A 23,619-nucleotide genomic window follows, 5' to 3' on the forward strand; every position below is an offset into this window, starting at 1 on the left:
TATGGACGTTCAGAGTCTGAGAATGACTAAGAATGAGAGTAATTCCATGTACATAGAATTTTTCGCTGCGCAAAAAAGTTCCCTATATTGTAAAATGTTATTTTGACGTTCTGAACAGATATGGAAATTCTATACGCAGAGGAAATGAAAAAAAAAATGCCCAAGAAAACAAAGTTAGAGGGCACATTTTATGTAATATTATTACTTTTCCTCTCCCCGTGAGCATCTTGGTGCTGATCATGATTCCCTTCTAGACTGAGAACTTTAGCGGGGCCTTCTCTATAGTGAATTTGTAGTGTAAAAAAACGCCAACTTCCCTGTAATTCAATGATTGGCATCATGATTATTTCAAGCATTTTCATGGTTATTTCAAGCATTTTCATGATTATTTCAAGCATTTTCATGATTATTTAAAGCACATGCCAGAGTTCTTGTACGGAAGCTCTGATGATGGTTATAATCAAAGATCTTTCTTGATTCATGAATATGTCTCCCAAAAGGATGACGGCTCCTCCCTCTTGAGTTCCAGCCATGAGTTCAATTGGGCACAGACCCATGCTCATTCTGCAGTATAACCATCAGTATACAGTGTAACAGTATACAGTAACCATCAAAGGTTCCGCAAGAAACTCTACGTTGGAAGCCCCTGTGTTATAGGATATATGTGTGATAAATAGCTAAGCTGAAATCTTTGGTGGGCTTCCAGGTATAAGACTCCTCGTGAACTCCCTCTATTATGAACTTATAGTGTGAAAAACAAAAATGATTAGAATGATCTTGGAGACCTGCAAACCCCAAACCCTTTAAAATACATTTTATATGCTATTTTAACCAATTTCTGTTAATTTCAATGCTTTTTTGGAGGGTGGTAACCCAAAATTTCTCGGGAAGACAATTTTTGTACTCCCCCCAATCTTTTTGTGTCCCTCTCATAGGTCGGTCCTGTGTACACCCCTGATTGAGAGAGGTGGTGCTTAAGCCCTCTTTCATTTTATCCTGGGGCTAAGATGCTGTTGAGACGGCAGTAGGGCTACGCTTTTCTTTTGGATAAATATTAAAAATTTTATTCGAACCGGTATTTAAAATCCCGCCAAAGAAAGCAACAAGCCCACAACGATACAATTACTCAATCATTACACTTCACTCATGGGTAGAAAAATCTACGGCAGATGGCAGCGCTGTAACAAGCATTACACAGAAATAGACTTAGCGTTAGGTTCTTTCTTTCTTTCAAATGAAGCGCAACTGAGGTCTGTCGCCATGGGCAATTTACTACCTAGGGAGTCATGCCGGAAGTGTAAGTGTGCATACCTAACAGTCTGAGTGCGTATCTGGTGTAGGGCTACCGGATTTGAAAACTAAGAAAGGAAGACGCCTGCGCGTGCAAAAATAGACTCTCTTTTCGTCTCTTTCTCGGTAGCCTCGGCGCAACCTTAGTGGTACCACTTATCAAAATTTTCGCAATAGATGGCGCCACTATTCCGACCAATAAAACCGTGCACAGAAAAATTTTCCCAACTCAAAAACAGAACTGCTAAAAAAAACAGAAACAGAAAAAATTCTAGGAATTTCGGCGGCTATTGGTGAATGCGGGGGGGGGGGGAGGGGAAGGGCACACAAAAACACACTCATACCAATGAAGAAATACATGTTTCAAAGTGGAAAAAAAAGATTTTCTGAGAAAAAAGAAAAATAATTCCAGAAACCTGAAAAAGGAGGACAAAAGGGCGATTTTTCCGAAACGCAGGGGGACGGTAGGTAACCCTAATCTAGTGTTGTGTCACATTTTTTAGTGCTGCCATCTATACCTTTTAGAAGTGGAGTGCAATGATTGAATATTTGTACCGGCCTGTTGCTCTCTGTACAAAGATTTTTTTAATGGGGAGATCAGCTCGCAATCGCGCCTCGAAGTTGGGAACCACAGAAAACCTACTTCAGTTGACCGGCCACTGTAGCATCAGCGGGGCTCAAACCGGGACCCCCGCCATTATTGACCTTTCTACCACCACAGCGGTCACCTTACGCTCACAGCACATACATGCACAGCTTCCAGCATGTCCCCAGTCTTCTCCGACCACCTGCTAAAATTTCTTCGTTCACCCAGAGCGAATGGCCATGATCTGGTTGGAAAGAAGAAGTATTCGGAATCCCAATTTTTTTTGAGGAAATATGGTCAGCTTTTTAATACTTCTTTCTATCTGAAGGTTGAAGACCCTCTGCTATAATGACCCTCATATAATGATAACAGCGCCATCTATTACGTCTTTCACTTGAATATTTCAACTTGATGAATGAGCTTGGCGGAAAGTTTCTTTCTTCTGCAGCTTTCAGAATCGTGTTAGGAAATAGCGGGAATTTGTTTTGTTTACATTCAAACCTTGTTACTTGGCTGTAGTACAGTAAGTTGGCTCTATTTTTATGTTATTATGCGTATATATTTTGAACTAAAGAAATGTGATTATTTATTTATTTTCGCGCATTCGTAGATTAGTTATACTTTCATTAAATTTAATTATAATAGCCATAGGGATAATGAGGTGAGGGAAAAGTTCTCAACCTTGTGAGCTTTGCTTTGCGGAAGGGAAAGGGAAAGCTATCGAATGAATTCGAGAAGAATTTTTATTGAATTTAATTTCTTTCAGAACAGCTATAGTATATAATACCCTTTTTGGCGATTGTGTTGGCGATTTTTTAGTACTTTTGACGAGGAAAACGTCCGAAAGCATGACGAGAAGTCGCCAAGAGTGAAACGGAGTGATGCTTTCGGATATCTTTCTTGCCAGGGAAAAAAAAATCGCCAAATGGGGATAATAATGGCTATTTATAAATGAAAAAAAAAAATGACGATAAAGAACGAACCACATAAACAAACAAAACAACATTCTTGAAGCCTGTTTACGTGTGTTAAATCAAAGATGATAAACTTTTTTGGAGAGTGCGAGCCACTTATTTGGTTTGAAAATGTGTTGCTGGCTACTAAAGGAATCTCTAACTACGCAGCGAGTCACTTAAATGATCTGTAAATACGCAGCGAGTCACTTAAATGATCTGTAAATGTGCTGCAACCCACTTAAGTGATCTGAAAATCTCCACTGCAGGCCTCTCAAGTGATTTGGAACAACATCGCATGTCTCTGAAATGATCTGAAAATGTGCAGCGGGCAGGTTAAGTTGTTTGAAACTTGTGCTGCTATTGCCCGTCAGCAATCTAGAACAGCATCACAGATCATCTATGATCTGGGAGTATGCTCAAAGCCACATAAATGATTTGGAAATGTGCCGCAGCCACTTAAATGATCTGGGAATGTGCCGTTAATCAATCAAGTGATGTGGAACTGCAGTGGGCCACTTAGGCTAAGTGAGAATGTGTCACAGGCCATTTAAGTAATCTGAAATAGAGCCCAAGGTCACTCAAGTCATCTGTTTATGTGACACTTAATTAATTTTTACATAATTAGGTGTGATATTGTGGGCCATATCAAGTGAATCCGAGGACCACATTTTTGGCCTGCCTGTGGATTATGGCTTGAGCTATGCATTAAGTGATTTAGTAATTGATTAAATTTTAAGTCGTTAAGTGCTCAAAAACTGTTCCAACGATAAGTAATCAAATAGATGCTCATTGGATAATTTTTATATGAGGCCACGCCCAACTAGCACCTGCACATAGAGCCTACTTAAAGGAAGGAAGAGTAGTTTTTTTTCAGTTCATAACTCCTGCACTCAGTGATGTATCTCATGCAGAATTTCCCATATTCGTGGGAAAAATTATCCAAAACTTGTCTGTGTGGAAAATTTCCTGGGCATTTGTAGGAAATTCTAAGGGTTTATCAAACAAAAGAATAACTTGTAATTTTTTTTATAAATTTTATACAGTACTTTTCTTAATGTTAAATACATGATTATGTATTTTTACCAACAGATGGCAGTACATTCGTTTTTGGATTTGTGTGGGGAAAATTTTGAACTATTTCAAATTCTAAGTATGTATATATGTGTTCCACACCTGCACCCGATTTCCTTGAATCTTCAATTTTTTCAACTTTCGGGAGTGGGTTGACTAAATATTTCTTATTTTGGACTCGGCTTTGTTTATCCCGAAACCCTGAAGCCCATAGCTTCTACTCACAAGGGTGGGGCTGACAGGGTTCTAGGTCTAAGGGGCCTGCCAGATGGGAGGTCCATGCTCCTAATATTTCCAACATGATTGATTTTTAAAATGTTTGTTTCGGTAGAAATTGAAAGGGTTGTTTGCCATGGAAAGAAGTTTCGATTGTAAGGAAAGTAGGAAAAAAAAGGATTATTTTGAACGGTCTCTCTCAAAAGAAAGCTTGTCTCTTAAAAAATTCATAATTGATGTCTAATGATATCCATAGGGATAGTTATTAGAAATATTTGACAGATTCAAATTATTGAAGGGGCCCTCAATAGGTTACTATGGAGATAGTAGCAAAAGTTGAGAGGGGGCAGATGCAAGTTTATGCCTGTGAGATATCTAGTTTCCTCCCCACCTCCCCCTATTTGTCAAGCCTTGGTATTAAAAGTTGTTTTCTCAGCATGTTTTGACCATACATTTTGGCTCTTTTGTGTTATTTAATTTAAAGCTTGACCTTTTTTTTTCAATCAAAATTGATTTCTTTTCAATTTTGACAAATAGTTTCATCCGTTTCTCACCAGGAACCTGATGGCGTCATCAGACAGCAAGAGAACCTCTACAGAAACATCCAAGGCAGCGATGTCTAGAAAGCGATCTCCATTCCTTCACGCAAAGGTGTTTTTTTTTTCCAACACCCTCTAAAAAATGTTATAGTTTTTAATTTCGTTGGTGACAGCCGTTGAATTATGTGAAATTTTTATTCAACTGAGAAAAATTCAGTCATAATCTCTATACATACAGGGTAAACGAGAAATAAGTTCCCACTTCAGAAAGCTCTGGAGTGTGTTCTGCTGCCTCAAATGATGTGCTTGCCATTTATTAAATAAATAAAAAATAGTATAAAAAATCGGTCGGTAGGTAGCACTGGAGCACACATATAAATATTGAATATGCTTACACATATGAATGCTTAATATGTAGCGCTGAAACTGCGCAATGTGTCTCCCTTCACTTTGAACAATGTGGTTTGATCGCAAAATCATATTTCCCACAGCTGAACGTGGTAAGAAATATTCAGAACATGACATCGAATGCTGCTTGTGCGATTGGAGCCAATTTTTCAGAATGAAGGGGGTGGGGATAATATATATTGAGCAGTTTTAGTGCTACATATTAACCGTTTATACCATGTGTGTCAAACTCGTGGGCCACATGCAGGTATCCCCGAAGGTACCTGCTCTAAGAAATTCAAGTGCTTTTTAACATATTCATTAACCTAGACTATATCGGAAGAAATTACAGTAGCTTAGGTGCCAATGCTTCTAATTTTTTTGGCCTTATTGAAAATTTCTCATTGAAAAATCCCCATTGTTCTTTGCAAAAATGAAAATGCTCCAAAGAAAATCCTTCATTCCTAGTCTGATCACGTTTCTTTTGAGAAAAATATGAGAAATTTGGATTCCAAATAAGGCAAATACAATGCCAAAAGTGAGCAGAGTTGCAAATTATTGCTAATATTTCTGAAAAATTTACCAAAGGCAGAAAATGGAGCACTACTGCAAATCACAAGGGATTGAAATACATCCCTCCCAAAAAAAGTTTGACATGACAAATATGTGAGGTAAATATTAATATTTATAGTCATAATAAGATGCTGAAGTAATTTTAATGCTTCATTGAAAAAAAAGTAGACTTCATTTAAAATAAAAAATATGGAAAGAAAAGGAACATCTGGATGGCCAAAATCGCAGGAAAATATGGGAATGTCCTTGGAAGATGGGCCATATGGTCACCCTATGCATCCCCAAAAAATCTCCAATTTCCCTTTTTGTTTGTATTTCATTTTCTTTGCAAGCAAAGTCTGATGTGACATGACAAACTGCAGGTTTTCCAAGTGTAAGAATCGGCACTTATGCAGTAGTTTTAGCATCGTGTCTGTGGAGCCTATTGTTTATTCCAAGAAAAACTGTCTGTGGATAGAGGTCAGCTGCCAAATAGAGGCCATGGAAGCTTTTTTTTTAAATTTCTTTCCTCATAACATTGCACATGGATCAATTAATGTTTGCGGAAATTCATGACTAAAAAAAACATAAGATATATTATTTCTTGTCTCAAAATTCTTGCATGCTTGTTGGCATTAAAATTTGAGTTATAAATTAAATCTTAATCTTTAATAGGTAATGGGATCTGCAGCAGAAATGAGCCAATCTGCAATGGGTATAACTCTTCAAGGTAGCTCTTCCAAAATGACGTCGACTCCAGCAGTCACAACGAGCAACTTTCCAACATTTGATGCATCTGCAATCGCTGCGGATGCTTCTTATATGCCATCACTAAAGCAACCGTGTTTGTATAATTTTTGTTCACTCGTTTTATTCATTCTTTTTAGAGATTTAAGGACTGGAAATGGTAAACACAGTAAGTGCCAAATTGAAAATTTTCAGGAGAGTGGAAATAAGTTTCAGGTCCCCCATAGACCAACGTGTTGTGCCTTCTAATGCTTGTTCCCATAAGTTTCTGGGTCTCAACAATCACTTTCGGAACATTTACTTTGGCTATACTGTGGATCCCTAGCAATGTGTTTCAGACATGTATATGCCTTTACAATGGTTTGTCACTTCTTCAATGCTGTACGTATACGTATAATAGTTAATGCCTTTATAAGGGTTTGCTCCACTTTTTTTCAATCCTCCCAGTAATGAGAGCTTTTTGAATAGACATCAGCATCACTTTCAGAGTAAGGCAAAAGATGATCCCCATAGAAATCAGTGTTAAAATTGCTGATTTTACTGTAGAAATGTGGAAATTTAGTGGGGTTTTCTGACTCATCAATAATTTTTTAAATTATATTGAATTCTCAATTTTTGAAATGTTGAGTCCGCTTAGAGATACAAAGTCCAGAAAATGAAATGCAGTAATATGTTATGTTAATTAATATGTTAATATGAAGTAATAAATGTTAAGCCAGACCTACTTTTGAGTTGGATATCCATACAATAACATTGATTTCAACTTATTATTAATATCCTTTCAAGCATGAAAATTAATGTCTCCGAATTGTCTTTTAATATTTTAACTGCATGAATTCATATAGCTTTAAAGATGTTTTAAAATTAATTACGGGCCCATAAAATACATCAGAGAAATTCCACAGCTTTAATTAAGCATTTTTGAAGCAGAAACAGGCAGATGGATAAGTTCAAAGGGGGGTCGAAATACCTAGCTCCCCTTAAAAAAGGGGGGGGGGAAATATATTCATTTCTACGTTTCTTTAAATCTAGATTTGTTTCTTTCATGAGTCACACAGGAAGTTCTCATATTGGTTACCTTAGACACGGTTTGTATGACCCTCAAAGAAAGACATATCACATGATCCAAAAAGCCTCATTGAAGAAAACCCGGGCAGCACCGGGTATTATAGCTAGTATGTTAATAAAAGTATATTTCCTTCGCAGTGTAAAATGGTTTGGGCACACATGATCAACAGTTTTATAACAGATGATCATGAGCTGTTTCCGTACATCAGGCTTTAAGGATAGTCAAGAAATTCTGCAATGATGCCGATTCCAGAACAGTGGAAGAATGTAGCAAAGCCAATATCAGTTATAATAAATTATTAAAATTTGGAAACAGTTTTGTAACTGATGATAAAATTTTGATATTTGATAATTATCCTATATGAATGTTTATGATTAAGTCGCAATTTGTGGTCATTTTATGAATCCAGGATAGATTAATTGAATAATTCAAATTTTTTCTACTGACTTCAAATTATAAGTTCGATTGTATTTTCTTGGTTTCACATAATTCAATGAAATAATTGGGTGAGGCTCTATTTTGGTTACTATTAAACCAATGATTCCATATCATATTTGTATGTTATTTTTGCATTATTCATTTAAAGTTGTGAAAAAATTGATTGTGTGTTATTCTTTTAAATTACTGATCAGTGGTGACTGGTGCAAGGCGGAAATTGCCATTCAAAGCAGTGAACCGCATCAAAGCTCAAAATATGTCTGTTCTTCCTCGCTCTGCAGTGATTGGAAAATTAAAACCGAAAATTCAAAAGGTAAGCAGTTTTTCTTTTTAGAATAATTGTTTTCAGACTCACTCACCCTATCAGAGATTGACATCTCAGGTGCAAGGTTGCTATGGGGACTAAAAAAATTGTAGTTGGCACCTAAAATTTTCTTTGTTTGATTATTGAATACAAGTCTGAGGATATTAAGTCAATTTATTATAAATTACAAGTCATCGTCACACATGATTTTCAAAATTAATATCAGCATCTCGCTTAACTTGGGAAGGGGAATAACATCCCAGAGATTATTATTTGGGATCATTCTTTACTAGAAAAAAAATTCTTGGCTTCTAAAAAAAAAATTTGGCCGTCTAAATTTTTTTTTTGTCAAGCCTTGGCATGTATCACAAATTTTCTACAAACTATTTTAACTTATAATTACCCAAATAAAAACATTAATTTATTTTTCTGCTTTAGGACTCAGACCTCGTAACAGATGAAGAACTAGATGTTTTATATTGTCAGTATGTGCAAGCATTATATCTTGAAAGCAGAGCAAAAAAGTCTTTAGATTTACGAACAAAAGATGCTCTGGTAATTTGACATTTTCCTAAATATTTAAATGTTTGTATGAGTTGATATGTTGAGTGAATGTTGTGCAGCTTGAAGTTAGAGAAATATGTAATTTGCTTTGATATTATATCTTGATGATCGGCAACAAGTTTTTATTTTGGACCTTGCATATATGCCTAAGATCATTTTCCTGTAGAAAGCACCGAGTTCTTATCACTTGCTTGTTTTTAGAACTATTTTCAAACTTTGATTTACGAGGGATTTGCATGACAAGCAAAAATTTAAACAAATTATCACTCAATTGACAAGTAATGTATCTCAAGATGAGCAAAAATTTCAGAATTTTTTAAACAGATTTTGACTTGATAAACAAGATATTTATCACTATATTTTAGTAGCATATAGACCATATCTAGATGAGCACAAGACTATACAAGACTCCGCGCATTTGAATTGTCTGTTGAGTGTCACATGATTGCAACTAAAATGCGAGTTTGCTTTCTCACCCCTGCAGGCTTTTTAAATGAAAGACTCAATTGAAAAATATTTTATATGTGTATTAATGAAAATATTCATTATTTTGAAGGACCCCATGTTTGATTTGATCCCATTCATTAAGACCACCTACTATGAGAGTGGCATTCATGGCACAAGCCCATGAAAGACTATTTCATTCTCTTGTTGGGTGTTTAATGCAAGCTAGCATTCCAAAGTGAAAACCCCTTGCTTTTTCTATATCATTCCGTAATCACTCGATCCTTAGATATAAATTAAGTAAAAATACAATATCTTTGAAAATAATCATGGCTGGTTTAAGGGGAAAAGATATGGAACAAATCATTTGAGTTTCAAATATTTCCAATGGGGAATTTTGATATACCATACTCCTCCACATTAGCCATCATGCCGTAAAAATTGGGGACACCAGATTTTTGAATGTTTGAAGAATCTGCTTCCTTTCCAGAAAAAGTGTGGTTGCATAAGAATCGCATGATACATTCAGAAGGCCGATAAGAATATACAGTTGGCCCCCATATTCACGGTTTTTTTCCTTTATTGGAAATTTTTTTTGACAACTCTCAGCAATATTCTCGTTCATGTGTTTTGTTTACAAAATTTGAGTTGTGCTTGTTTAGGATGGCTCATTCTTCTAGTGCTACTGATAATGTGTTGAAAAGGTAAATAAACATGAAAACTTGACAAGAAAAATGAGATATATTGACTATGCTTGGAAAAAATATGCTTGGCACCTGCTGTGGTCCGCTATTACAGAATCAATGAATCTATGGTCAGATATATCGAGAAAAAAGAATCTGAAATTCGTGTAGCTGTACCCGTGGCAGTCAAAACTTTGCAGTGCCTACGGGATCCATATTTCTCGTACATAAAATGCTGTTTTTTGTAGGTACAAGACTGATACAAAAAAGGTATTCCAATTGATTGTAATATTATAACAGAAAAGGCAAAAAATTTTACTCTTCCATAAGGAAAGGGCTGGTGAAACGTCCATTTCATCAGAATTTTATGGAAGTAAAGGTTGTTTCATAGGTTTAAGAAAAGATTTGGATCATGCAATGTAAAAATCACTGGCAATCAAGCCTCTGCCAACCATAAGGCAGCTAGAAAATTATTGATGAGAAGGGTTATGCACCTCACCAGGTGTTTAATGCTGACGAAACTGCACTATTTTGAAAGAAAATGCAGCAGAGAAGTTAAGAAAAAAAAAATTGAGTTCCTGGTTTTTTAAGGCAAGTAGAGATAGATTTACTGTTGTTTTGCGCAAATGTGTATGGGTACATGATAAAGCCCACCATCATTTTCAAATCTGGGAATCTGAGCATTGAAGCGAAGCATAAACCAAAGCTCTCAGTATTTTCGACGAACAATTAAAAGGCTTGGACTATGAAAACACAGGTGTGTGTTTTTTTTTCAGATTTATGAGCACATTCCCAGAACAAATGTTCATAAAACGATGTTAAAAATGTAGTTCCACTGCACTGTATTTACTCAAACCTAATGGTTGCTTTCCCCTGCAGGTTTGATTATTTCATTTCGTATTTTCATAATTCCATTTTGAAACTTCAGGACAAGCTGCATAAGTTGTGGACGGTGAATCAGGTTCTTATGAAAGAGGACAAAAGCCTGAAGAAGCAACTGGATAGTGTCATGTACGTGAAGCAGTTAATCACATTCTGTGAAAATCAAGTAAGAAAATGTGTCGATCCTTTTTTAATCACTCATGGCAGATTCATATGCTCATCTCAAAAAATCAGATATTTTCATAACATATGAAAAGCATGTGCAGTCAAACTTGGTTATAACATCAACAAATTACTATCCTGGCTGATTCTGATGGACGAATAATCCAGTAATAAGAAACTCAAGTTTTTAAATGCAAGACTTCTGACACCACACAAAAACTTTTTCAGTATGTCTGTTAGCAGCACACTGGTGGTCAGCTCAGGTTGGTTTTCTGCAGTTTTTCAGCTTTGTAATGATATGGACCTGCAGCAGGTAGAGAGGAATCACCCTATCCATAATAAGTGTTATTTAAATTGATATTTAATAGTTTTAAACTCTAATGTTTTTACCATCGTCAGCCCGATACCATCAGATGTAATACTGAATCGTCATTGGAAACCAACGGCCTCGTTATTTATGTTCACTCAAAACATGCAGTCGTGCCTTCTGGTGGTTAAAGTCTGAATTGTTCCTCCAACCATTCTGATGCAATGTGGGCATGATGGCACTGTGCATTCTCCTGTTGAAGGATGAGATCTCTGGTGAAATGTGGTAGCCACAAAAATGATTAAATTAACGGTCACAGATCTCTCGATTGTGTTCTTATTCTGTTTCGGAGACAATGTCACACATACTAAGGGTTCTATTTCGACTCATCTGTCCAGGCAACTTTTTTTTTCACGTTTCTGGAATCCAGTTGTGATATTTCTATTCCCAGGCCAATCGCTGTCTCTTGTGACGTATGGTCAGCAGAGGTGCTCTTATAGGACAATGGCTTCTGTACTCCATAGTGAGATGGTTCTCGATGTTGTTGCTACTTATGCATTTGGTGTACCAGTGTTAAGCGGCCGCGCGATATGTTGCATTCTGGCTCGTTTTTGACGAGCCCACACAACCAGGATCTCAACTAAGCATCATGAACAATCCAAAGCAGCAAGAGTAAAATTAAACTGAAACAACTTATTTTAATTTCACAGATTTACCAAATATTTATTCGTATAAATTCCTGTAGTTTGCTAGTCCATCTTATCCAGTTGAGAGTAGGTTAACCAAGCTATGGTCCGGAAATCCACTGGGTTCTTCAGTCTCAGACCAACTGTACCTTTTTTTGGTCTTATGTGTAGCGACACTCGTAGACTCGGAAACTACAGTAAAGAGAGAGGAGCTAGCCAATGGCTCAAAGACATCGACTCCCCAGGCAAGGGTTAGGCAGTAAACTTGAGAGAATGCAAGCAGTGCGAGATCTCATTGTTGCCTTATATATGATGGTTGCTAGGGAGGTGCCTTTCCATCTGCAGTGGGTCCCTATTGTTATATATTATCTACTGTTACCATGCAAACGAGTCAATGTTGACTCCCACACCCTGTTGTCCATTACAATCAGCCCTGATATTTTTACCAAAAAGTTTTTGATACGAGTTTGCTATCATTCAGTTTGTATTCTAGAGAATTTTTTGTTTTTCCAGAAATCGATGCTTGAACTTGTGACTAGTCTCATTCCAATTGTGATGAATCAGTATGGAGAAATAGCAGATGCTGTTGAAACAATTCGACATAAACTTCCAGCACCTGCGATAGCTCTACCAACTGATGCTGATCAAGAAAGTGAGAAAAATAATCTAAAAATACTTAGGTTTGAATTTTGAAGCAGGAAAAATGTATAAAAAAACTCATCAGTAGAATTTTAACAAATGGTGAAAGAAAAAATATTTTATTTCATAGAAGAGCTTTTGGAATCTACTGAGCAATACGAGGAAACGATGAAGATATTTTTTGAAACCCTTCCTGAAGATTATGACAAGCTTTCAGAAGTTGGCAAATTCCTTCACAAGCTCGTCCAGTTGAAAGCAGTCATGGAGCAAGAGATCCACAAGTAATTAGTTATTGTTATGCATGATTGTCTTAATACATGGGTTTGCTTTGTGACAATATTTATGATTTTTGAGTATGTAAATGTGTTGGCGGGTAGTTCAGCAAGGTAGAGGGTCCCAGAGTAACTTTGCCTGAGAGTTAATTAAAATTAAACAACTGATATTAGGTGAAAAATTTATCACAGCATGCGAAACTGCATGATTTGACAAAAATGTTCATTGATCTACAACTTGAATCAAAACATCTGTTTCTGAAAATATCGCACATTTCTTCATTTGATCAATTTCATGCATCAAAGGACTAATTCTACTGGAACATATTGTAAACAGTTACAGCCAAGGCCCGTTAGCCTCCCTCATGTGGGGCATGCTCTGTTAAACACCAGGCAAAACCGCCAGTAATTGAACATTCCATGAAGAATTTTGAAGGCATACTTTCACAAAAGTGACTCATTAAGCAGAATGTGGAAACACATTATCACGAGTTCAAGGACATAAGTATACCATAGTAGACAATCAAGATTTGATTGTATAGGATGTTAATGTTTTTTCCTCTCATAAAATCTTATTTCGAAATTCAAAATTCACTGAGAATTTTCAATTAATCTTGAAAATGTGTCGTCAGTGAAAAATTTTAACTAATTACATTGATATTTTCACTAGGTGTACTATGCTAATATCGGCTGCAGATCAATTAGTGACCACAGAGAGTTCGCTCAGAATCGGTGAAATTCAAGCTTCAAAGGGACAACTCCACTGACTACATCATTTGTATATTTCGTTTATTGCTCTGAGGATTAACGTTTTTGTTGAAAACTATAAAACACTCTGTAGAGACAGCTTATTTTTGTAAATAAAAGTGATTCGAGCATGCAATTCCATATTTATAAGTGAATCCAGAATCTTTCAAATTTATAAATGTTCTGGTATAAGTGATTTCATGATCATTTAAAGCAGGTCTCTGTGACCCATTTCATAATTTCAAGTGACCTGCTTGAATTCTGAAAATTATACCCGAAGTGTCTTAATACACACATTTCAATTTTTTGATCCGCAGCCAAAAAAAGGTTGCTGATAGGTGATATATAAGCATCATTATATACGATTTCAGAATCGTACCACACCCTAGCAAGAAAAGTGACAAACAAAATTAAACTTCACTTTTTCAGCACAAAAGGCTGTTTACTAGAACGAAACTTTTGCTTCTTAGCGGCCAGTTTTGTAGTTACAGGAATGTCAATATTACTGCCTTGTAAAGAAAATTGTTTTGAATATAGAGTTGACCCGAATTTGAGTTATTCCACTTTTCTTGCCGGGATGCAATATTTTGTCATTTCAGATTCATTGGTGCTGACTACAGAATTATAAGTGATTCCAGAGTCATTTGAAGTTATACTAGAATATTTGTGATTCCCAGGATCATTAAAATTGATGAAGGGGGGGGGGGGGAAGAGGTCCCGTTTTAGAATACAATAGAAACGATTGAATATTGTACAACCAATTATGTGGGAAAGAAAAACCAGTTGTCCCGTTTTACCTATACTTGTTTACCATACGTTCAATCAAACTGGATGTATGGTCTCGTTATGTTCTAACAGGACTTCTCGGCTATTGTTATCAGAAACCTTGAGTCCTGAAATCAATCAGCTAACAAGAATTTCAACTCATTTTTCCATTATACATGGCAATAGACCCGAGTTGTGCTCAGTTTAAAATAAGGTAATTTTTCTATGATCATTCACTATATACTGAATAACAACTTACATGAAACCTCAAGGACAACTGTTGCCATCAGTTGAACACAACATACAAAAGAATATAGTAGCTCGGAGGATTATATCCTCCAATATATATTGGTAAGCCATGCCATGAAAAATGTAGCTTTTTGTGTTAATGTGTTTTTACATCCCACAAAGAATTCCAAATTCTTGATACTCACACCAATACAATAAAAGAATAGAAATGCCATATGGAATTAAATAGTGTATGTCGATGAGCTTCTTCAAAGGCACAGCTCTGAAAGGTACAAAATTAATGCTGGCAAACACCACGATGAAAGCTCTGCTCTTCTAATATTTATGGTCCCAAAAGGTATCCATTCTTCGATATCAAATTATCATAGCGGTCAAAATGGTGGTACCATCGCTCTAGGTATAGAAGTTCATTTCGTTTATCTAAGAAGCTTGAAAACTTTATATCCAAGGGAGTTCAAATGCCTCAACAAGATGGGGAAAAAGTCAAAATTTCAATATAACATGAGGTTAACTATTTAGGTGTAATAGCATGTCAAAATGACTGCATCTGTCATTAATTATTCATTCCCTCGAAGTGTGTGAAAAATCCTTGTCATGTATAGTCAACTTATGGCCTGCATGCCAAATATGGCTCTTGGAGTCATCTGATGTGACTTCAAACTTAATTTTGTAAAAATAAACAAAACAACATTTACAGGGAGCCGTGACATTTTTACAGATTATGAGTGATAAGCGGCACAATTCCAGATAACTGAAGCTGCCCCATGGCTTATCTATATATAACTTAAGTGGCCCATTGCACCTGTACAGATTACTCGAGATCCACACACGACATATTTATTAAGGTATAAAGCATCACTCGTTCAAAGAAATGAAATTGTTAAAAAGTTTGAGAAATGTGGGAAGGTGGTTGACCTTGCCAAGGATAAAGTTATATTTACAAATCAGTCAAGTGAAGTGTGGCAAGTTCCAGATCACTCAAGTTACCTGCGACACAGTTTCGGATCACTCAAGTGGTTCACGTGACATGAAGTGGCCAGTGGCACATTCCTAGGTTACTTAAGTGACCCACGACCCCCCCCCCCCCAAAGAGGAATGTTTCACATTGTTCTGCAACGAACCCTCGGGTGACTGGAGAGAGAGAGAAATGTTCTGCAGTAAAAATTCTCACAAGTGTTTTCTACACATTCTTCCAGATTGTTCTGTGACGTACGTCACAGGTTTCGACATATTCTTCTTTGAGGCCTGCGGCATGTTCTCAAACCAAAGTGGCCTGCACTCTCCTTAAAGGTTGAGCACACTTGCTGTATGTGAAGTAATACTCGTGTGACACCTGCATTAAAAAAGTAAACACACATTTATTCTGCACCAGCATCGGTAAATTTGAATAAATTATCTCAAAACAAAACTCCAAAAAAAATTTTTTTGGAACGTCATATGTTGGCCGATGCCAAAAATAATTACAATTGATTCAAAAAATTGTTCTTCTAAAACATGTAAACAAGGACATCTTGGATAATGATTATGTGACATCTAATGATAAATAACACGCGTTCAGTAATCCAGAAAATGTCCATGATTAGAGTCTTCTCGCCAAGCCTTTTTTGATTAGATGTTCAGTCACCCTGGAAAAAGAAAAGCACATTGATTAGGTTTTTGGTACTTAAGCGTGAGAAACTCACGCTCAGTAATCCGGCACATATCAGACCAGGAGTGCACAGGATTATTGGAACGTCTTCGAAAAAAAAACAATGCATTCACAGTACTGTAAGCCAGATTTATATTAACAAAATGTTATATAAAGCCAAAAATAAACTGAATGAATGGATTTAGAATATTGTATCTACTTTATTATATAAAATCACAAACTCAAAACGTGCCCGTTTCTATGCAATGGAAATCTGTGACTGAATTTATGATTTTGGGTTAAATTTCATTTAACTTCTGAATATATCAGAAACTGATGTGATACATCAGGACCAAGTTATGTGTAAGTGCATATCACCAACACTCTTAATTCACAGAGTCCAGATACCCAGGACGAGGCATTTGACAGATACCTCGTGGAGGTGGTGGCTCTCACAAGAGAATTGGGGGGGGGGGGGGCAGAGCTCCAGCTTGAACGCCCCGTGGAGAAGTTGACAGATTGCATCAAGCATCTTGGCAGGTCTTTCATGGATCTCTGGTTTTTTCTTGCTTTCGCTCATTGATCATTTTTTCCCCATGGCCATTTTCTGCACACGAGGGCTAATTAGACAGGCACCTACATTTCATTGCCAATTCCGAATGACAGGCTTGTTTTTTTTTACTCAGAGGGGTTGGTGCACTTACCCCTCGATGGGGACTCCCTGTGGTAGCAATTTTTTCTGTGGTCACATAGCCGTTTCTGTTGTACCCGTGTCAGGAAAGTTTTCTGACCATGACGAACTGGGTATCAAATTCGCGACACCAGTAAACATCTTGTTACTTTAGGCGAGTATCTTATTGACCTGGGCTACTGTGCCTCTCTTGCTTTAGCAGAAAAAAGTTTCCTGCAGCCTGCTATAAATTCTTGTATGGATTCCCACCAAAAATTTGGGTATTGGCTCCCTACTATTGGCATCTTAATCATTGGTAAAATGAATACAAGTGAAAATTTTTTTGTGGCCCTCATAAGGGAAGTGGGGGGGGGGGGGGGTCCTTGGTCTTATTGGTGCTTTAATATGGTAAGATTTGTCATAAGCTGGCGCTTTCACATGTCACTCTTTACTTTGTCAGCACTCTGACAAAGTGGAACGAAATAAACAAGATATGATGTGGGGGTTGCCAAAAGGTGGTGGGGGTCCTTCCCTGGTACTCTATAAATTTACAGAGATGAGTTTGCTTAACAAATCTGAGCATTTTTCTTTCATAATAAAAAAAAAGCACTTGCACCTGATATGTGCAACCATTGGAATAAAAAAAACAGTTTCATGGAGAGGGGTATTCCTTGGCAAGGTCAACCACCTTCCCACATTTCTCAAACTTTTTAACAATTTCATTTCTTTGAACGAGTGATGCTTTATACCTTCATTTCGACTGCAACAGAATTGCACACAAAAGAGAAACCTCAGAGATGCAGACAAGACACTATAACGAATAAAGGAGACTGAGAATCAAATGTAAGCAATAACTGAACTGTATAGATGCGAGGGGTGAATTACAATACATATTGTTTGGTATTGTTTTTCTCTAAGCAGCAGAGATGTGACACATTTTGCATTTCTCCACATCCGTGAGGAACCAACACCCCTCATCACAGGCACACATAGAGAGTGCTCAGGAAGTCCGTGCCCCCTTCTTCAAGCCAACTAATAATTAGAAAAAATGTAATATGACAAACTTAAAATGTTGATTCTATTATTACTCAGGAGAACGTTTTGTATTGAAGTTTAACTATTAGCAAATTAAATATGAAATTTCAAATGTATACAGGCATGCCAACTTTTGGAATCCGGAGATTCTCCCGAGGGGGGGGGCACCCCCCTGGCACTCTAGACTCAATCAAAAAAATTCACAAAAATGCTTTTTAAATAAATGAAGAAAAAGTTCCATTCTCTCTTCCCCCCCCCCCAAGGCAGGTTCAGCATTGCCCCTGAGCAGAATATAATTCCATGTCAGTCTTTCACGCAGAATAGAGAAATCATATCTATACTCTTCATAAAATGTGTTTTTTTTTCATGGATTCTATCACTGATTGATAATCTTGGGTACATGAACTCTTAAAAGCTTTATATAGTTTAAAGTTTTACATTTTCTTTCTGAAGACATTTAATCAGAGGAAACAATTAAAAAACTTCAAAATACAAAGCTGCTGATGAAAAATCTTGTGTTTACCACACGGCTGTTAATGGAATACAATAATGATTATACAGGAATTTCGGTAACCAAGTGCTTACCCCTGATAAATGCTACGTAAACAAAGTCACGTCTTTGCAAGTTGCTTAAATGTAGTCACCAAAACTTTTTCCTGGTTGCTCAATGGAAATGACCACGACTGTCATCTATAGGCGTTTTTTCTAATGATGACGGCAGTCATTGACGCATCACGACAACGTGAAAGCTCGCGCGAAATCTAATTTGCTGCCAAAATCCAGAGAAATTTTAACAAATCCGGAGAGTTGGCAGGTCTGTGCATAGTAATTTGAAACAAAGAAATCAAAATATGCACGTCTGTTTAATACTCATTGGTTTATAGCAGTCACCAATGCAATTTTTTTTGTCACTTGTGATTTGCCAGGCTGTTTTAGGCATCATTCACATGTAACATAAAACTTATGGGAAAAAATGAAATTATGAATTGTGATAGTTGATACTCACTCAGGACTATAAATCAGCCATTCACCATCATCACCTGTTGAAATAACCACTTCGTCCTCCCAACCATATACCATAAGATTCGATACTTCATGATTGATTGCGCACTTGTCCGCATCATTGAATTCAAAACCTGTTTTATGATACATGACAATAACACTCATAATATGTCGACAAAAACACATTACAGTGATCACATGGTACAGATGATGCTCGATTTCACAAGCGACACCTTTTTACAAACTAGTAACATCTACTTCTTGGCCAAACACTAAATCTGGCCATATCGCTATAAACTACAATTTACTGCCATTAATCAGATGAATTGGAAATGAAAGTCCTGTCTATCAGTGGTCGCCTCAAGTTCGTTAGGAAAAATATGTTATCTACGTCCTCCCTCTGGTTTGAACCCGGAACTATGACAGTACGGTGGTAAATGAGTATCTCACCACACCACTCGGGTGCTAAACTAGTAACACCTGGCACGTTTTTGACACATGGCAGTTTTTGATCTGTCACATCGAAAACTCCTGTTAAAAACCTCATATTACTTTTCAATATAAAAATTCTCATTGGAAATACACACGTCAATCATCAATAAAATCAATTTTGAAACTGTGTCCAGGACTTTGCCTGTATTATAACAAATACTGACACTTTATAAAATACTGCACTACACAATCGAGAGAGACATCCAATCAACATACCCGTCAGTTCACCATAGTGAGCTTGTAATGGCAATTGCAGGAATTCTTTTTTAATCTTTTTAATGGATTCTTTCGATACAACCAGAGAACCGCCATAATCCAAAAACACCACTTTAAATCCATCTGGAGTTTTGTTCAAAGCAACAGCACGATACCATTGGTTATCATCTAAATAAAAATAAGTATTTATTACTTTCAAAACAATGATTATATCACATTTATTGGTCTATGTGTTGTGGCGCTTACATAAAAAAACCTTTAAAATGTAGCCTCTTTTCCCCATTAATTTTTTTTTTTAAATTGTTCAAAAAATTAACAATGAACATTTATGTATATATATATCATATGACATTCAAATACGAACTAATCAAACTACATTTCCCCCATTCAAAATAATTTTAGAATTCAAAACAGTTATCAAGCTTTTTCTAACAATTATGATGTAATCTTGATAACTTTTGACTACCCTGGTAACTCAACATCAATTATTCCCATGGTTGGCAAAATACTGAATTCAATGGAAAAAAAACCTCTCCAACTCGACACATAATGACCATACCTAACACCTTTTATAACAAAGCTTCCGCACGAAGCTTTGATGTCACAGAAATTTCACCTGTAGCTATTGGATATAGCAGTCCGATGTATGCGAAATCTTTACCTTTTTTTCCAGTATGTACAATGAGTATAGGTGAAATGGAGGACTTCAGAGACGTCACGAGCTTTGCACAGAAGCTTTCTGCTATAGAAGCTGTTGCCACATCCCACTTAAATTGACTATGATTCATACTATATTATCAGAGCTCATTTTCAAGAATTGTCCATGTGTTGATTAGTCTAAAAAATTTTACATTAGGCTTGTGTGTCAAAAATCCTGTTTCATTGTTTCTGCCATTTGTTTGATGATTGGTATGTGTCAAAAGATCCCCTCACACATTTGGGTAGGGTTATTTCTCTGTTTGAAACCTGTGGATGATGAAATCCAGAGCATGATCACAAGAAACTATCATGCTTTCACGCAGAAAGTTTGATGGGAGCATGATTTTTGGGGACAAATTAGAGCATGGGAATTTACAGGGGAAAATCTGAAAATAGATTTTTTAAAAAAATCCAAGACCACCTCTCTTTAATTTCCTAACTTTTTCTTGACTACCATGGCCTTTTTTTTTTATCATTTAGTGATTTTCCATGGTGGTAGACACCCTGTATACCAACGCTAATCTTTTGGGCTGACTACGAGAAGTTCTATCATTATTCTATTGACTACAGATTCAACAAACATGCTTACCATATTTTGCAACAACTATTTGTCCTTCTCTTGGCTCATAAGGTAAAATACTAACATCACTGTAGTATTCTGTCAGCTCATGCAACAACGAAACGTTCTTCACAAGGTCTGAAATGAAAAATAAATTTCAAATACATTATGTGACATACATGCCATTGCAAACCAGAGTTGATGTATGCTAATGGATAGCTGTCTTTTTTGATTCGGAAGGGAAATTTGCAAACATGAATGATTCATAAACTTAGTCCATAGATGGATACAGTTGGAGAAAGAGGGGTATTTTTTATTTTTATCAGCGAGAAATAACTACTAAAAAAAATTACCTAAAATTGGCAGGAGTATTTTCACTTCTCAACGAAAGTTGGAGAAAAGTTGTTGAAGTAACAGGGTGCGGGTTATCTCCTTAGATATTTCGTAGAATGATTTTTTGGCATTAAAAAAGTTAAAATTCTCATTGATACATGGCGCCACAATAACAAAATACACTAGGAAAAACCACCTATATAAGCAGCAGGTATGTTTTTACTTGTGAATATAAAAGCTTCAAATGTTTGTCGTGCCCACCACCATGTGGGAAAATCCTGCATAATTTAGAGTAAGAAAACCATTTACACTACTACATGTGACGCTTGTTTATTATGAATGTCTAGGGCTGTGGAAAAATTGGTTCATAAAATAAGTGTCTACTGTATCAAACTCTGTACTTTTAAAAAGGCAATGGGAAACAACGATTAGCTCATGGAGAACTTTCTCAGTGTGAGAGAATTGAATTATTGCTTTGTTAAATAATTGCACACCTCTGAAAGACTGCAATGTTGACACTGGTTAAGTTGTTTTATGCCAATGGGTGAACCAGCTGCATTAAAAAAATTCAGAATGGTAACAGGTCATATCGCCACACTTCAATTTCTAACAAGTGGAGTTGAGTGGGAAATAAAGGCACCATCTATTGGTGGTTGACCCAGGCTCAGTAGGTAAAGAACGTGTTTTTGATGTTCTTCCCGCAGATTTGAGCCCATGGGCCTCGGCGGTAACCTTCATGGCAGAAGACAGGCATCTTACCATGGCACCACTCGAAAGCTAATAATTAAAACTAAGCTTAAATAGAAAGAACAGCGATTCGATAAAACTGGCAGCTTATCACTACTGTTATGGAGAGAAGACTATACTCTGAAGGTGGGTCATTGCTGTCAATGAGACGCACCACGTTTGAGTACCTTGTCTGAGATGATACATAAAAACATTTAGTTTCCGAAATTTAATTTTTCATCAATACAAAGTTTGATTCAAGCCTATCCGGATATTTCATAACAAATAGAAAAACACACAATCGAAATTCTCCAATGTCGACAACATCATTAGGTGCAAAGTGATGCTTGGAGACAACAGCCATCTCTGAGAGGGCCAATCACGGGTATCGTTTCACAATGAGTGTCGACTGTGATAACAACATTGTCATCAAGTTGTCACTTGACCCTCATGTGTTATGGCTGCTATTGTTCAATCAATTGTTCAACCCATTATTACACAAAAGAATGTGTAATTTTGATATCAATTACGTACATCAATTTAATGTCATTTAGAAAAGAATTATCCAAGAATTATATAAATTTTAATAATGGCTTTTGCTGAAGCATATATGAACATGTCCCGTTAGGTCAAACAGGTCATATGGAAAAAAACAAAGTTCAAAACCCTTTAGGTTTTCCACAGATTCCTTTATGAAAGTCATCCAGCAAAGGAATTGCGAATGTGGTCAGTTGAAAAAAAATGACCATGAACTGAAGGGATTTTTTTATACATGCTTCAACTATTGGAAAAGTATTATACTATATGTACATAGATCATAGCGTCTATTATGACCCAATTAGGACATTGTGAATTCTAGTACGAATATTTTTATCAATACAGGAACCTTTTGACCCTCCTGCATAGTCTGACAGATTGATATTGATAAGTTGCAGGACGAAATGACTCTGGTTCAACCAGAGATTCAAAATGTGCAAAAAAGAAAGCTTTCCATGAAAAAAGTTGATAACATAAATCTAAGTCCTGATAACTATAAACAAATTTTTTTTCCCATGTTATGTCATTCTATACTTAGCCAAAGTGTTAACAATACCTGAATGGTAACCTTATCTATGACTTTAATAAGTAGCATCTACTGTATTTGAATATGATGAAAAATGGATTACAATCAAATTCATCAACATCAAGAAAATAATTATTACAACATACTATCCTCATTGAAAGGCGCCCAAAATATTTCTTCGATGGATGTGGCATTATATATAATTATATTGTTTTTTCCTGTTTGAACATCTACATATAGAAGATCAGACAAGCGGCAGATTTCATCTTCTGGTGTTGTGCATACCTTTCTTGAAGAGTTAACCTGAAAAACAGGAAAATTTCTGTATGAAGATTTTTTTTCAATATAATTTTCAAACCTTTTATACATAGAAATATTCTGTTTCTGTGGTTTGAGACGAGTTTTATGATTAATGCTTTCAGACCCATTACTAACAAACGGGAGTGGGGGGGGGTTGTTTTCTCTCACTGTTAATATTTTTTCCACCTCGGGAAGTTCAGCCTTGACTTTAACGATAACACACATAATCCTTGTGGGGGGGAAGGATCCACACAGGGCCCCTTCAAGTGCTGGGGGTCCTGTGTGGTCACATGTGCCAAATACCCGAGGGCCACTGGTCAATTTAATCGAATATTAAATACT

The 23,619-nt window shown here is 36.4% G+C and overlaps 2 protein-coding genes across 4 annotated transcripts in view; one reads left to right on the forward strand and one right to left on the reverse strand.

Annotated features, from left to right (window-relative positions):
* Positions 1-2,319: 2,319 nt before the first annotated feature.
* Positions 2,320-13,677, forward strand: LOC149076836 (uncharacterized). The gene is made up of 9 exons (XM_089244544.1): positions 2,320-2,399; positions 4,677-4,770; positions 6,273-6,441; positions 8,046-8,164; positions 8,594-8,710; positions 10,775-10,894; positions 12,397-12,535; positions 12,653-12,803; positions 13,465-13,677. Exons 2-9 carry the CDS (start codon positions 4,684-4,686, stop codon positions 13,559-13,561), a joined length of 999 nt encoding a protein of 332 aa, XP_089100670.1. The 5' UTR covers positions 2,320-2,399; positions 4,677-4,683; the 3' UTR covers positions 13,562-13,677.
* Positions 13,678-15,893: 2,216 nt separating this feature from the next.
* The window catches only part of LOC149076837 (tudor domain-containing 6-like), a 59,147-nt gene continuing 51,421 nt past the window's right edge, over positions 15,894-23,619 (reverse strand). For all 3 annotated transcript variants that reach the window (XM_089244545.1, XM_089244546.1, XM_089244547.1), the window contains 5 exons: positions 23,124-23,280; positions 20,886-20,993; positions 19,598-19,765; positions 18,894-19,023; positions 15,894-16,180 (listed from right to left, as the gene is read on the reverse strand). In XM_089244545.1, coding sequence (XP_089100671.1) covers positions 16,135-16,180; positions 18,894-19,023; positions 19,598-19,765; positions 20,886-20,993; positions 23,124-23,280 — 609 coding nt within the window. In that variant the 3' untranslated portion in view covers positions 15,894-16,134. The remainder of the gene's footprint in view (positions 16,181-18,893; positions 19,024-19,597; positions 19,766-20,885; positions 20,994-23,123; positions 23,281-23,619) is intronic.

This window comes from Pholcus phalangioides, unplaced genomic scaffold (assembly GCF_987345545.1).
Source record: "Pholcus phalangioides strain wild (caught in Gottingen) unplaced genomic scaffold, Ppha-v1.0 ptg000015l_1, whole genome shotgun sequence".
NCBI lineage: Eukaryota > Metazoa > Arthropoda > Arachnida > Araneae > Pholcidae > Pholcus > Pholcus phalangioides.